General features: G+C 33.1%; 2 protein-coding genes and 3 long non-coding RNA genes across 9 annotated transcripts; 3 read left to right on the top strand and 2 right to left on the bottom strand.

Annotated features, from left to right (window-relative positions):
* Nucleotides 1–186: 186 nt before the first annotated feature.
* Nucleotides 187–2,930, top strand: LOC139775354 (uncharacterized). 3 transcript variants are annotated; one of them, XM_071711284.1, is made up of 5 exons: nucleotides 187–280; nucleotides 404–598; nucleotides 830–1,025; nucleotides 1,141–1,377; nucleotides 1,535–2,930. In XM_071711284.1, the coding sequence occupies exons 2-5, from the start codon at nucleotides 445–447 to the stop codon at nucleotides 1,992–1,994; spliced, it is 1,047 nt and encodes a 348-aa protein (XP_071567385.1). In that variant the 5' UTR covers nucleotides 187–280; nucleotides 404–444; the 3' UTR covers nucleotides 1,995–2,930. The 3 variants fall into 3 exon arrangements, with proteins under 3 accessions (XP_071567385.1, XP_071567384.1, XP_071567383.1); XM_071711283.1 differs by having other exon boundaries at nucleotides 205–280; nucleotides 440–598; XM_071711282.1 differs by having other exon boundaries at nucleotides 205–280; nucleotides 437–598.
* On the bottom strand, nucleotides 2,916–6,935 carry Pdss2 (Decaprenyl diphosphate synthase subunit 2). Its single transcript, XM_071711279.1, has 7 exons — nucleotides 6,796–6,935; nucleotides 5,744–6,115; nucleotides 5,551–5,676; nucleotides 5,249–5,453; nucleotides 4,873–5,139; nucleotides 3,534–3,689; nucleotides 2,916–3,398 (listed from the first exon to the last, which is right to left on the bottom strand). Exons 2-7 carry the CDS (start codon nucleotides 6,076–6,078, stop codon nucleotides 3,243–3,245), a joined length of 1,245 nt encoding a protein of 414 aa, XP_071567380.1. The 5' UTR covers nucleotides 6,079–6,115; nucleotides 6,796–6,935; the 3' UTR covers nucleotides 2,916–3,242.
* A 103-nt stretch (nucleotides 6,936–7,038) lies between these two features.
* LOC139775356 (uncharacterized) lies at nucleotides 7,039–11,163 on the top strand. The gene is made up of 3 exons (XR_011718810.1): nucleotides 7,039–7,256; nucleotides 7,566–10,786; nucleotides 10,892–11,163. It is a non-coding gene; the product is annotated as an uncharacterized lncRNA (long non-coding RNA).
* A 777-nt stretch (nucleotides 11,164–11,940) lies between these two features.
* LOC139775385 (uncharacterized) lies at nucleotides 11,941–14,583 on the top strand. 3 transcript variants are annotated; one of them, XR_011718816.1, is made up of 3 exons: nucleotides 11,963–12,738; nucleotides 13,246–13,586; nucleotides 13,917–14,583. It is a non-coding gene; the product is annotated as an uncharacterized lncRNA (long non-coding RNA). The 3 variants fall into 3 exon arrangements; XR_011718817.1 differs by having other exon boundaries at nucleotides 11,941–12,738; nucleotides 13,256–14,583; XR_011718815.1 differs by having other exon boundaries at nucleotides 11,941–12,738; nucleotides 13,246–14,583.
* Nucleotides 13,403–13,986, bottom strand: LOC139775386 (uncharacterized). The gene is made up of 2 exons (XR_011718818.1): nucleotides 13,636–13,986; nucleotides 13,403–13,533 (listed from the first exon to the last, which is right to left on the bottom strand). It is a non-coding gene; the product is annotated as an uncharacterized lncRNA (long non-coding RNA).
* Nucleotides 14,584–15,623: the final 1,040 nt, after the last annotated feature.

The following is a 15,623-nucleotide window of genomic DNA, read 5'->3' as shown; positions in this document are numbered from 1 at the left end:
GTTCTTAAGCCCGGTGTCCACGATGCTAGAACTGCGTCCGAGTTTCGGTTTAAGCCAATCAACTAGCAGCTCTTACAGAAAAGCAGCAGTTTCATTGGCTTAAACCGAAACTCGGACGCAGTTCTAGCATCGTGGACACAAGGCTTTACGGAAAAGTGACACATTGATTGCATTTCTTTGACCAATCAGAAACTGGTCCGAGATGCGAGAAGGAACATGCCTCCTCCCATGGTAGAAGACAAATATTTAGTCGCCACGTTACACGCATTTCGTAATAAAGGTTCGTAAATAAATATCTCTCTACCGTAAAACATTATAAATATATATTTATTAATAAATTATAAAACATAAACTTAAGTCAAACATACCAAAATATCAAATTTATTAGATTGATTTTTTCTAGATATTATATGTAATATATTGTATTTTGTTTGAGAAGATACCATGCCGACGTGTTGTATAAAAAACTGCAAGAATCGTACGGATCATAACACAACGAAAAGCATTAAGTATTTCAGCTTTCCGAAAGAAACAGCTGTTCGTCAGCAATGGCTTAATGCCTGTCAGAGAAAAGAAAGTGATATGAAAGTTGATTCGGGTAAGTTAATGACCGCTGTTACACGTCGGGTTTAATAACATCGGTAGTTCTTAGGCTGGCAAATCACAGCTATTCCCTTCTTCTGAAGAATAAGTGTGATTGGCTAGTCTAAGAACTACCGATGTTATTAAACCCGATTAACGGCGCCGTGTAACAGCGGTCAATGTTTCATCTTCGAACTCAACACAATGTCACATACATATGTTATATTATAATATAATATACTTATAGCAAGGATATGCAGTATCCATTTTGAGGAAAATTGTTTTTCACTTGAAAAGACAAACCCACGTTTAATAAATCAACCAGCCAAAGAAGTTCTAAGGTTAAAAAAGGGATGTATCCCAACAAAATTCTTAATTCTTGATAAAAAACGAAAAGGTACAATGTCGCAGAGCAAGGAAAATAACAAAAAAATTAAAGTACCGTAAGTATTTTCTAGATAAAAAAAGATTGGTAATTGATCGCGCACTATGCGGTACAGGGAGCAAAAATGAGTTCCTCAATACTTTACGATATATATTATACATATATTCTTTCAGAGTAAAGTCATTTGTACCTACATATATAGAACTTGTACAATATGCACAACAAAAACAGCATTTATCGCAAGAAGAAACTGTAACAAATGTAGAAACAGACGTTGTACAAAATATGGAAGAAGCTGTAAAGAATATGCAAGAGGATACTCTACAAGATATTGAAGAAGTTACAAAAAATATAGATGAAGCAGCTATACAAAATATGGAAGATCAAAATGAAGCGGTACAACAAGAGATGTACGTAGCTAAATGTTCCTTTAAAATTATTAAATTAAAAAATAAAAATAAAATAAATATAAATAAATCAATAAATAAAAAGATTTAAAAAATTTTTAATATTTTTAAAAAATATTAAAATAAATATTAAATTAAAATATTTTTATGCATTTTACAGAGTGCAAGAGATTGGCAATAATTCAAATGTTTATGTCGAAACGTTGTTGATGCAATTAAGAAAGTCAGAAGAACAGAACCAAAAACTTTTAGATACAAATAAAAATCTTGAAGAAAAGACTCAATATTTAAGTATACAAGTTGCACAGTTGCAAGCAGAACTTAAGACGATGGCAAAGAATAGACATAAGGAAGCAGAAACAATAGCCATCGATGCTCTGCGTAAGGTATTTACACCTGGCCAGATTAAAATGTTATTGTCATCGACAAAGAATCATGTAAAATGGTCATCTGAAGATATTATGTCAGCCATTTCGTTACGATCATTAAGCCCAAAAGCTTATAGGTATTTAAGAAACGTAAAAAAATTTCCATTACCGTGTGCAACAACACTGCGAAACTGGGTTGATCAGGGGATCGATCATGTATCTTTTCCCCTAGGACAGAAACGTGAAAAGTGAAAAGTTTATCTCTTTCTATTCAACACCAATAGAAAGAGATAGTTACATGAAACTTTACACGTTTCCGCTCCAGGGAAAAAGTTACATGATCGCTACCCATTCAGCTGATTTTTTAAACCTTTTGGTAAACTAACAGTTAGATCATGTGTCTATCTTTGTCCAATTTAAAGGAAAAACAAAGATATATGATTTAACTACTATAGTTAGCTTACCAACAGGTTGGAAAAATCGACTCAATGGTTGCGTTCAGCAGAGTATGCATGCTTTGCCACTGTTTTAATTTGTGAGTCTGATTGGAGTGTATGCTTTCAATTTAGGCCGAAACTAAGAGTATATATACATCAATCAAATTCACAATTAAATTTTACAACAGTTGTAAAGCGGTTTGTTTTTTGCTGAACGCATGCAGCATGTTACATAAATTATTTACCTTTTTAACCGACTTCAAAAAGGAGGTTCTGTATTCGGCGAGTATGTATGTATGCCTGCGATTTTCTCTGAAATTACTGGATTTGGATGGATTTGGATGCGGTTTTCACTATCCTATAGAGCAATCCTCCAGGAAGGTTTTAGTTCATAAAATATCGTGTTAGAACATCAGGGTATGGAGCAATAAGGAAATATGCGATAATAATTATAAGCAACTAATAAATTATTTTCTATTCATATTAATTTTGAAGCACTAAAAAAGTATAAATTGTGCGAGGGCCATTAGCACAAAGAGCGTGCTCTATCCTTGTTCAACTTTTATAACGAGTTACAGAGTCGCACTATAGAAGCCTTAAGGAAAATTGTAAACCAAGTCCTTGGCTTTATAAGCTGAAATTATTAATAATCTTTTCTATTCTATAAAGTACCTAAATTTTTTTTAAATTAAAGATGTTAAAAAATAATGCTGTATTTACAAAATTTAAATAAATATAAGTTTTTACAGTATATTATAAAATGTAAAAATTTAACATGTATACATACATACATATATATATATAAAAGATATATGAAAAACGAACATTTTCATATCAAAATATCTGATTTCCATATAAAAATACATTTAAATATTTATAATAATATACGACTTATATAATAAATATTTTATAATATAATAAACTTAACTTTTACTTTTTAATTTCTCCTGATCTATCTTAAATGTTTTTCATACATAATTTTGTTTATATATACAATATATAAAATATATAACTCAAAAATTGTTCACTGAGCAATAAAATAAACAATAAAGAACATTTTTTGTTAAAAGTCACCTATGGCAACGATAATATTGGATAACGCCTTTCTAGCATCACTTTCCTTAAACACACTTAAGATTTCCATTGCCTTTTGCGAGTGCTCCTTCACGAGCTCTTTAGTTAATCCAATGCCTGGACCAGCTGCGACAATTTCAAGCACCTATATACATAGAACGTTATTCATTTAATCAACATTAATCAACACTTCAGTTGAACATACGATAAAGAGAGCTATTAATTTAATTATTCACAAATTTTATTAAATAAATTTTATTAAATAACTTTTTTTTAAAACCTTTAAATAATCGACATTCTCAACTGACTCCAATCCTTTATCGAGCTCTATCAAAATTGATGGGTCATGTTCAACGTGAAACATAATTGGAGCTGCACACAAATTATGTAAAATTCCTTTATCTTTGTTGATGCACAAACCCAAGTCCAAGGAAGCCTGTAAAAATGTATTGTAAAATAATTTTATAAATTACAAGAAACACGCTCTCCAGAAACTCAAACAAAGACACGATATAAGGCAAATGAGAGCTATACTCTGATATTAACGAGATTTAAAATTTATTAAATAAATTTTAAATCTTTCGTGTATTTCCAAGTACACGAATTTCCAACATACTAAATCGCGCGCCGATTTTTTGTCGGACTGAAAACACAGTTTTCGTTGGAGAATTAGAATCCCTTATCCCCCCCCCCCCCTAACGATTAAAATCATTTGATGCTAATTTTAAGCATCTAAATTGATATAAAGAATTTATTGCGAAAAATATTACCTCAGCCGGGGTTTGAACCTGGAACCTCCCGTATACCGTGCGGGTGTCGTGCCAATTCGACCACTGAGGCTGGGGTAATATTTATCGCAATAACAAACTAATAGAAACCTGTAGGACGCATTGTTTCAGCCTGCGTAAATTAATTACAAGAAACACGCTCTCCAGAAACTCAAACAAAGGCATCTGGCTGAGGTAATATTTTTCGCAATAAATTCTTTATATCAATTTAGATGCTTAAAATTAGCATCAATTGATTTTAATCGCTAGGGGGGAATAAGGGATTCTAATGCTCCAACGAAAACTGTGTTTTCAGTCCGACAAAAAATCGGCGCGCGGTTTAGTATGTTGGAAATTCGTGTACTTGGAAATACACAAAAGATTTAAAATTTATTAAATAAATTTTAAATCTCTCTCGTTAATATCAAAGTATAGCTCTCATTTGCCTTATATCGTGTCTTTGTTTGAATTTTATAAATAATATTTTAAATTGTATAAATCATATTAGGCAAATAAAGAAAGTATTTACTTAAAAAACACAACAAAATAAATATAATGGCATGAAAAAGAAGCAAAATCAAAGTATTATTCCAAGTATATTTATTAGACTAAATAATATTTACGCAAAATAATTTTATAAATAATATTAGACAAATAAAGAAAATATTTATTTAAAAAACACAAAAAAATAAATATAATGGCATAAAAAAGAAGTAAAATCAAAGTATTATTCCAAGTATTTAATTGTAACAAGATATATTATTGGTATTTTACAAAATTATTGCAAAAATTATATAAACTTAATATATATTTTAATTAAAATCATGCCTTTTTTAGAAAGGGATATGTTACCTGCCAAGCTAAAGCTAAGTGTTTGCCAAACTCGTAACCTTTCTCTTCTATTTCTTTGCTATGACCAGCTATTTTTAATGTACTTTGGCAACTTTTTCCGAGCAACGATCCAGCCCCGTAAGTGTTTAAAAGCGTCCATTCCTTAAATGCGTAGCCTGTACGATCCTCAGGTGGTATTGACGGTATAGGAAAGTTTTGATTATCCCTGCGTGCTACAAATTCTGCTTGACACAAATCTCTTAATGCAGACGATATTAATAATACAAGCTGAAAGATTTTTTTTTTTAATTACAAGCATCTTAAATTTAAAAATAATATTCCCGTTTACTTGCAATTAATTAACAGCATAAATAAGACAAATAGCAAGTACACTTACATCCTGATTTTTGAGAGTTGCTAATTCGGTGCAACAATTGCTAAGCAAGTAATCACCACACAACAATGCTATTTTATTGCCGAAAGTTATATTGTTCAATTCTGAAGATTCCAGAGATCCTGTATCTGTATTTATGTTTACCAGCCCTCTGTGTATCAAGTTGCTAGTGCGTATCATCTCTGTTATTTCTGCCAATGCCCTTTGACTGAAATATAGTTTACATATTTAATTCATTGTTTTTTCTTTAGTACATATTTTTCATATTGTCAGTGTGTGCGTTTAAATTTTTATGTATAGTGTACCTGTGCAATACTCCTGCAGCTTTATCCTCTTCTATCGATTTTGCATTCAAGTGACCAGCAGCTTTGGAAATTAACAGCAAGATGAGACCAAATGCCTGCGTATTACGTCCATTATAAATAATGGTCCTGTTGTGAAAAAAAGATATACAAATAAAGCTTCTATTCGTAGGAAAGTATCATTATAATAATTTACTTTGCTGTTTTCAACACGGGATGATTCGATCCAACCAGCTTCCTCAAGTGCAATGCAACATTGGCAATCTCGTCGCTCAACAACCATCTTAAACTTAAGAAGGATGTTGGATATCCAACGATCTTCTCTGCCTCTGACATAGTTTTATTCCAGTCCGTCTTTTGACTCACTGCCATCTTGTTCTCAGCTTGATTAACTTTACTAAAGTAAAATCTATCTTGCGCAGAAATACAAACTGTTCTGTGAGTTTGGAAAGTTTTATGTGATTTCCATAGAAATGTAGTCACAGTACTGCTTCCTTTCCAAATCCTGAACACAGCTGTATTCGCAGACATTGTCCAGCTTATTTTTCGAACTACTGTAGATAATATTCTAAAAAAATATTATGACAATTGATTAGAAAAACTCAGAATTGTTGACATGTAAGTATAGGCATAGGTGTAGCTTAAATTCATTGCTCTCTATTGTCAAGACAGTAATAAAAATTATTTAATATAATGTTAAAAACAGAAATAAAGATTGTCAAACATGATACTAAACTGGCATGAATTTAAATATAATGTAGTTAGAAACTACATGCCTATACTCGAGGACTAACAGAAGAGGTATGTGAATCATTAAAACTTTCTCTTCTGACCTAACTTTCCAAAATTTCTCGGACGCTCATATCGCCTATATTTAGAAAGAAATATATCATTTTACGTTAAAAACTTGTACTGAAAGCACCTAAAAATCTTCACCAGTCACTGACATTAATCTAACATTTATAAAATTTCCTTAAACAAATTTCTTGTGTCAACATAAAATTATGTTTATCCACAAAAATTCCTTAAAATGCGGGTCTCTTATCTTCATAGCCAAATTCAAAAAGAGAGGCTGAATAATACGTCAATAAAAAAAAAGAAAAAAGATCTAATTAAATCTCTTGCAATATTTGCAAGAAATGTAAAAATAGGTCAAATATGTTATCCACGTGCACGTAAAAGTTAACGGCAATGCAATAGTCGCAAATAAGAACGAATTTTTTTCGTGGCACTCATTAAGGCACTTACCAATCGGTCGGACGGATCAAATTAAATAAAAGGAATATCGTGGACAGCTTGACGATTATTCAAATCGTATTATGAATCTAGAATGTCACACTCTACGTTGCGCGTATGACACTTATGAGCATCGACCGTAGCGTTATTGAAGACGGCCAATCCTAGGGCCGGTTTCACCTAGAGTCCTATATTAGTATTACTAATATAGGACTCTAGTTTCACCATGGTAGAAGGAAAGACAGTCTTGGGGTCGATTGTGTACAGTCGTTCACGGAAAGGTTGCAACACTTTTTTTTTGATGATTTTTGGAACGCGCAGTAATTTTGAGATCGCGATTCACCATCTCTGTATACACGTAGTGAACGGTTATGATAGCTGTCAAAGTGAACTATACAAGGTGGAGGTTCACGAAATGTATCTTGTGCGCCGCGGAAAATCTTAAGATATCAACTGGATACTGTAATATCGGGGTTAGTATAAAAGAATAAGCTAAATAGACAATTTTATTTTATAAATTAATTTTTATTTTCAAGACATGTGTAACATTAAAAATTAATGTAATATAAACATATTAATATAATTATTTATAATAATTATATTAATTATTATAATAATTATATTAACAATATATTAATTATTTATAATAATTATATTAATATATTGTGTTATATGTTATATTAATTTTAATTACATAATTAATTACATAATTAATAACATTAAAATTAATTAATAACATATTAATTTTAATACATATTATTAATACATAATTAATATAACAGTAAAATTAACCGGTGTCTGGATTAATGTTCGGCAAGCAGAGGACATCAGTCGATCGAAGAAGCTGCCGTGGAAGACGTGGATGCTGAGACCGCGAAGTCACATCACCGCTTCAAAGCCAATCCTTCTCGTCAAATAACGATGAAGTAATCTTTCTAAAAAATTACAATTATAAAAATTAATTACTTGCAAATTCAGTTTTAGTACAAAATCATCATTTTATTATAATTATATTAAGTTGAGAAGATAGATTTACTTACATAAAATTGCCAGATCGCTGATTACTATTGATTGTTCGGTAAGAACAGATCAATCGCAATCTGTTGTCCGCTGCAATCCAGAACGAATCTCTTGTAGAAATTCGTTGTGGGATTAAGATGTGCACGTCTTTGTTCACTCTAGTACTGGGATCTTCTCTCGGCTGCAGGGCCCCTGGATCGATATTAGGCAGGGATGTTTCGAAAACGGCGATACGTCCTCGGGTGGTGGAGAGGAGTTTGTGAGTAGCTTGAAGACCGGCACCAAGGGCGTTGTTATCATCAAGAGTGCCACACAACTTGATAGGCAGCTAGGCGAGAAGGTTGCGGAATCGGCAGGCCCAAAGATATTTCGGATAATTTTTACCTTGTGCCGTGTTCATTCAAGATTTATTCCTTCATTCGTTTATTCATTCCATTCATTAACGAGAGTTCACGTTACAATCATTCAATGTCAAACATATCATTTATTTATTCATACATCACCTTGGTGAAAAAATTTCTCAGAAAATCTCTCATATTTTCTCAGAAATTTTGCAAGAACTAGCACCACAGACGCGCGCTTCGCGCGCGCTATTTAGCTTTAACATTATGCTATTACTATTACACTATTAATTTCTTGATACACACAACTGTCAAAATATACGATGACAGCTGCAAATGAAGTAAGCGCACCGAGAAAACCAATCAGCATCGCGGAAAAGCGGCAACAATAAATTCGACTATCGACTTAACATGCCTTTTTTTAGAAAGGATTGGGACTTATGAAAAATTCTGAAGAGGTATATGATATTTCTCAGATACTTTCAGAATTAATTAGATGAAGATTTATAGAATATTTCAATATCCGTATATGTGAAAATTTCTGATAAATTGCACAGATTTTCTCATATTTATTCAGATTTCTACAAGGATATATTTGCGAAAAATATTTTATTCTTATTTTGTCTGAGTTTTTCAATTCGTATAAAAAATCTGAAAATTTCTCTGAGTATTCAAAAAAAAAATCTGAAAATTTTTATAGAAATTCTGATTAATAATGTGAAAAATTTTGATATTTTTTCACCAGGACATCCATGGAAGATCACATAGTATTAATACCGTGTGACATGATTCTCTATTACTGCATTTAATCTTTGGGGCATAGATGCAACTAAATTTCAGAATAACTCAGGCCTTGCGCGGAAACCTTCCCATACGTTGAGAACTGTTGCGCCAATGCCTCGCGTCTACGTGGAAATTGAGGATTCCATATTTTCTGAGTAGCTTGTTCCTCTCGTTTTCCATAATGTTACAGGCTCAGATTCATCCGTCGAAAATACCTTCTCATTCGAGAAAATGGTATTTGTCCATTCATATTCCCATGCCAAATGCTGCAAGGTAAAAGCCATCCGTTGTTCTTTGTGGCGTTCGGTTAATTGTTTATATTGAGCCGGTTTATATCGATTGTATCTCTGTTCCCGCCATCTGCGTCGCACGGTTAGCGCGCAACAATTCAAACCAACTTCCGCTACCGTTTGCTGCGCCGCTGAGCGGAATCCGGTCTTCTGAACTAAATTTAAAAGTTGTTGATCTTCCTCGACGGTAGTGCATCGTGGACGCCTTGTTATTGGCCGAGAATTTATATGGCCGTCTATTTTAAATTGTCGCACTAATTTGTATACCGTACTTCTTTGCAATGTAGAGGAAAGTCCCCTATTATGAGATAGGCTCCTAATATGCGATAGCGCAAACCGTGCGGCGCAGAGAGCGGGAACAGAGATATAATCGATATAAACTGGCTCCATATAAACAATTAATTGAACGCCACAAAGAACAACGGATGGCTTTTGCCTTGCAGCATTTGGCATGGGAGCATGAATGGACAAATACCATTTTCTCGAAAGAGAAGGTATTTTCGTCGGATGAATCTGAGCGTGTAACATTATGAAAAACGAGAGGAACAAGCTACTCAGAAAATATGGAATCCCCAATTTCCACGTAGACGCGAGGCATTAGCGCAACATGTTCTCAACGTATGGGAAGGTTTTCGCGCAAGGCCTGAATTATTTTAAAATTTATCTATGCCCCAAAGATTAAATGCAGTAATAGAGAATCATGGAAGTGTCACACGGTATTAATACTTTCCATGGATGCCTTGGTGAAAAAATATTAAAATTTTTCACATTATTAATCAAAATTTCTATAAACATTTTTGATTTTTTTAGAATACTTAGAAATTTTCAGATTTTTTATACAAATTGAAAAACTCAGACAAAATAAGAATAAAATATTTTTCGCTAATATATCCTTGTAGAAACTTGAATAAATATGAGAAAATCTGTGCAATTTATCAGAAATTTTCATATATACGGATATTGAAATATTCTAAAAATCTTCAATTATTTCTGAAAGTATCTGAGAAATATCATATACTTCTTCAGAATTTTTTATAAGTTCCAATTCTTGCAAAATTTCTGAGAAAATATGAGAAGTTTTTTCACCAAGATGATGTATGAATAAATGAATAATATGTTTGACATTGAATGATTTTAACGTGAACAACTCTCGTTAATAAATGAACGAATGAAGGAATGAAAATCTTGAATGAACACGGCACAAGGCAAAAGTCATCTGAAATATCTATGGGCCTGCCGATTCCGCGACCTTCTCGCCTAGCTGCCCATCAAGTTCTGTGGCACTCTTAATAATAACAACGCCCTTGGTGCCGGTCGTCAAGCTGTTCACAAACTCCTCTCTACCACCCGAGGGCGTATCGCCGTTTTCCAAACATGCCTGCCTAATATCGGTCCAGGGGCCCTGCAGCCGAGAGAAGATCCCAGTACTAGAGTGAACAAAGACATGCACATCTTAATCCCACAACGAATTTCTACAAGAGATTCGCTCTGGATTGCAGCGGACAACAGATTGCGATTGATCTGTTCTTACTGAACAGTCAATAGTAATCAGCGATCTGGCAATTTTATGTAAGTAAATCTATCTCCTCAACTTAATATAATTATAATAAAATAATGATTTTGTACTAAAACAGAATTTGCAAGTAATTAATTTTTATAATTGTAATTTTTTAGAAAGATTACTTCATCGTTATTTGACGAGAAGGATTGGCTTTGAAGCATTGATGTGGTTTCGCAGTCTCAGCATCCACGTCTTCCACGGCAGCTTCTTCAATCGACTGATGTCCTCTGCTTGCCGAACATTAATCCAGACATCGGTTAATTTTACTGTTATATTAATTATGTATTAATATTATGTATTAAAATTAATATGTTATTAATTATTGTAATTTTAATGTTATTAATTATGTAATTAATTATGTAATTAAAATTAACATAACATATAACACAATATATTAATATAATTATTATAAATAATTAATATAATTAATATAATTATTATAATAATTAATATAATTATTATAATAATTAATATAATTATTATAAATAATTATATTAATATGTTTATATTACATTAATTTTTAATGTTACACATGTCTTGAAAATAAAAATTAATTTATAAAATAAAATGGTCTATTTAGCTTATTCTTTTATACTAACCCCGATATTACAGTATCCAGTTGATATCTTAAGATTTTCCGCGGCGCACAAGATACATTTCGTGAACCTCCACCTTGTATAGCTCACTTTGACAGCTATCATAACCGTTCACTACGTGTATACAGAGATGGTGGATCGCGATCTCAAAATTTCTGCGCGTTCCAAAAATCATAAAAAAAAAAGTGTTGCAACCTTTCCGTGAACGACTGTACATACCTAAAACGAGGTAAAAATTACAAAAGTGAGGAAATTCACTAGAGTACCTACGATTTTATTTGCCGAAATCTAGTAAATCTGTTCACTTTTGTAATTTTCACCTCGTTTCAAGATACACAATCGACCCCCTTGAAATAAGAACTGACTATGAATACTGGCCTTTAAAGCCTTGTGTCCACGATGCTAGAACTGCGTCCGAGTTTTGGTTTAAGCCAATCAACTTGCAGCTCTTACAAAAAAGTAGCAGTTTTATTGGCTTAAACCGAAACTCGGGCACAGTTCTAGCATCGTGGACACAAGGCTTTATATATGTGCCCTTCTATTGGCCAATATCATCAATGTCTCCTGCTTGTTCCAACGCATTCATTGGTTATTAAGGTGCGATTTCACGATGACGCTCGACGCTGGATTCGAGCGTCAAAAAGCTAAACTGTGTTTAGCTTTGACACTCGACGCTCATTTCAGCCAATCCAGTGGTTAGGTTATATTTCGCGTCCCTCTGAATCTATCAAGTGACCAGATTTGACGCTCGAATCCAGCGTCGAGCGTCATCGTGAAATCGCACCTTTAGAGAAAATTGCGCAAGAGCACACCTGTTTTCTTTCTACCATGGGTTTCACTTTTTCCGATTAATTTATGGCTGGAAAAAGTATCACAGGAGATATATTTCTAAACGAATTCTTGAAAGAAACTGGGAACGGGCATGATGACGTCAGCTGGCCAATATGGCGGCCATAAGCCGGCTCGTCAACACGCGAGACATATGTGTGCTCACTCAGTTTTGTCGATATAAAGAAACCATAAATCAGTGTAAAGTGAAAGTGAATCATGTTTCTAACATTGTTAGAAATCTGCAGATATGCAGACTCAACTTTGTCGTCTCGAAATATCGTGGAAGGAGAGAAATTACTACAAGCTGGACATCTCGTATCTTGTGGTCGTTTACCGCAAACCAAAGAAGGAATGATATAATTAATTGCAAGATGTTTGCAAACATCTAGCTTGAAAAGCGGAATTCCTCACAAAATTGAAGGAAGCATCTCAACTAATGGAGAAATTGTTAAAATGTGCTGCTCCTGCTCCTGCAAAGCAGGAAACAGCGGACGATGTAAACATATTATTGCAGCACTCATGTTTTGTCAAAGGTATGTATGTTTTTTATGTAAGTTAAATCTTATAATTTTTTATAATAATAAGCTTTTGTATGATATACATGTAGTGTAAGTAATGTTTATAGTATATACTTATGACTTTGACAACTAATATTTTTTCTAACCTCAATGAACAGAAAGTTTTAAAATATAATCAGTTTATCGCATATATAACTGTCAATTCGCATGCAATTTAAGAAATTATTCTAAGACGATTAACCCTCAAACGACTCCGTGCTTTTTGGCACCTTAAAAGTACTCCGTCGGGTCCTTTTTGCCTTTCGACTTATAAATAATATTAAATATCATTCAAAAAATTCCGCAAAATTCATGGATATTCTTTGAACTTTCCTCTTTTAAGCTGTGATGTTGGTTTCTAAAAATTTTTTTTCTTTAATAGTTTTTTTTTAGTTATAGCATAAAGAAATTGAAAAAAAAAGTGATTTTTTTAAAAATTCATAATAAATATAAAAAATAAGTTAAAAAAATTTTCAAATACAGTTTCTTACAGGAAAAGAGTTGCTCTTTCCGATGGTAACGGTCACAATAGCGTAGGATCAAACCAGATATCCTATTTCACTGATTGAAAGTTGGCAATTTTCAAGTGGCGTTTTCACGTTATTTCAAGGAAAATAAGGGCTGTAAGAGAACAACAGCATGTTTTTATCAATTTTTATTATAAGCAATCGGTGCAACAATTAACGCGGTGATCGTCGCAGACAAATTTACCGCACAAACCACAACATTGGTTTGTTTTCCTGTCGCTTGTGGAGGGGCAATAGGTTATGCCTAGAACATATACACCAAAATGCTTGAAAATGCGTCAAAACTATGAAAATTAGGTGATTTTCAAGAAAAAAAAAGTTTGGAAAAAAGTGCATTTTTACTTACGTAAAAGACTCCGTCGGGTCCTTTTCGACCTTTTGAGATTTGTTCTCGCTGGCATCCGGAGACAAATTGACAGACCAAGATGTCCTTGCGCGTGAAGGACCCTCCTACCCTAAAGTTTTTTTACGTACACAATAGATGTCGCCACTGTTCCGGATTCAAAAGATATTCAGGATCGTATTTTTCGGGTGGACGAAAACGACCCGACGGAGTACTTTGAGGGTTAATTAATGCATAATTTAGTTTTTTCTATTTTAATGTTTCATTTCTTTTTATATTTTAAGAGTCGAACTTTCGAAGCTTGACGAACTGTCATGCACTGGGGGTTGATTCTGTATCTTGGGACGAGGTGAAAATTACAAAAGTGAGGAAATTCACTAGAGAATCTACAATTTCATTTGTCGAAATCTAGTAAATCTGTTCACTTTTGTAATTTTCACCTCATCTCAAAATACAGAATCGACCTGATGTCGAGTGCTCCTGGAAAAAGAAAACCAAAGAAGCATTGCAACAGTATGAACCGATGCCTTTACTGGATCACCCTTGCATGCAAAAAATAAAAGCAAATGGAGGGGTTAAAGCCATAGTGGTGTAAGTCACTTTTTTAAAACTATCGAGTTAAGTTCATAGATGCAGTCTACACATGCAGATATGTTGAAAGAAGAAGAAAAAAAAGTGGTCAAAAAAATTGACTTACACCACTATGGCTTTAACCCCTCCAAATGTAGTTAATGTGTCTGCAGAAAAAAGGGAGGAGATTAATCAAAATTGGCTTTCAGTCTCATCAAGTGCTATCAAAAAACATTTGTAAGTTGGTCTAGAGTTGTTATCATTGTACACAATTTTTTTATTAATTTATTTTTATACATTTAATTATACGAATGAATTTACTGTATATACATATATGTGAATGAATTTTAATAAAAAGTAATTTTACAATTTTTTTCACAATTTGTTTTTATACATTTGATTATAGATACGAAGGAATAAATTATTATTATTTTTTATACATTGCTATTCTTATTTATTTATTTTATGTTTAATTAGGGGAAGTGTGTGTAAAACGGCCCCCTTAAGGAATAAATTGATTTTACTTCTAAAGGAAACCATATTTGGATTTAAAATACCGTCAGAAGTTTTCATTGACATCTTTGTTAATTGAAAAAGTTGAATATAAGCATCCCCTAAATTTTCAAAATTAGTAGCAAACAAAAAACTGCAGACATGCATTTTGGCCGTTTTACCCACACCCTATGGGTAAAACGGCCCCGGTATATAATTTTATTTCTATTTTATATGTCTTTGTGATATACTTATTTTATATATTGTGATCTAAACTACAAAAAGGTAGGCTTACTTTAAAATAAATTTAGACGTAATTTGATAGGTAAATATTTACTTTTTACTTGCAAAAATCACAGATAACATTTTCTGTTTCTGTGTTGGCGCACTCCTCATGCAACCATTTTCTACAGAAGATGCACTGAACCCATTTCTCTCCACTTACTGAATTTATGAAATTTTCTCCACAAAAAAGACATTCGACGTCGTTCTCTTTATCTTTACTACAGCTTGGCCGTTTTACCCACAATTGCAACTGTATCAACAAAGTCTAAACAAAATGTTTACTTAACCTTAAATAAAAAATTTCTGAAAATATTCGGCTTACAGGATCACTACAGATATTTAAAAAAATATAAGCGACTAGGAACATCGCATGGGAAAGAGAAGAACACTTAATAAAGCTTGGACTTACCTTAGATCAGACGTAACGAAAGTAGGAAAATTGCGCAAAATTGCGTTTTGCGTCCGTACGAAGTTTGTTATTGATGCCAAAATGCACGAGGCACGTCTGTGACATGTGAGCAACCTAACCTACTGAGTCGCCAGACGGCAGGACTGCGTATTTATGAGAAACTAGGGGGAGGCCGTTTTACTCGGCGGGGCCGTTTTACACACACTTCCCCTACATATGGAAGACATGATGAAAT

Source organism: Temnothorax nylanderi, unplaced genomic scaffold (assembly GCF_030848795.1).
Source record: "Temnothorax nylanderi isolate EJ_2023f unplaced genomic scaffold, tnyl_v1.0 TNYL_tig0097_pilon, whole genome shotgun sequence".
NCBI classification, from domain to species: domain Eukaryota; kingdom Metazoa; phylum Arthropoda; class Insecta; order Hymenoptera; family Formicidae; genus Temnothorax; species Temnothorax nylanderi.
The sequence above is the reverse complement of the archived record's forward strand: the minus strand, read 5'-3'. Positions and strand labels throughout refer to the sequence as shown.

What these genes read in the sequence shown, in the direction of transcription:
- Pdss2 (XM_071711279.1), bottom strand. Translation starts at nt 6,078, where the DNA reads ATGTCTGCGAATACAGCTGTGTTCAGGATTTGGAAAGGAAGCAGTACT. An exon ending in GCTGCAGGAGTATTGCACAG is followed by an intron (nt 5,454 to 5,550) that starts GTACACTATACA and finishes ACTATATTTCAG; the next exon opens with TCAAAGGGCATTGGCAGAAA. An exon ending in CAACTCTCAAAAATCAGGAT is followed by an intron (nt 5,140 to 5,248) that starts GTAAGTGTACTT and finishes AAAATCTTTCAG; the next exon opens with CTTGTATTATTAATATCGTC.
- LOC139775354 (XM_071711282.1), top strand. Translation starts at nt 217, where the DNA reads ATGCCTCCTCCCATGGTAGAAGACAAATATTTAGTCGCCACGTTACAC. An exon ending in ACACGCATTTCGTAATAAAG is followed by an intron (nt 281 to 436) that starts GTTCGTAAATAA and finishes ATTTTGTTTGAG; the next exon opens with AAGATACCATGCCGACGTGT. An exon ending in TGATATGAAAGTTGATTCGG is followed by an intron (nt 599 to 829) that starts GTAAGTTAATGA and finishes ATATACTTATAG; the next exon opens with CAAGGATATGCAGTATCCAT.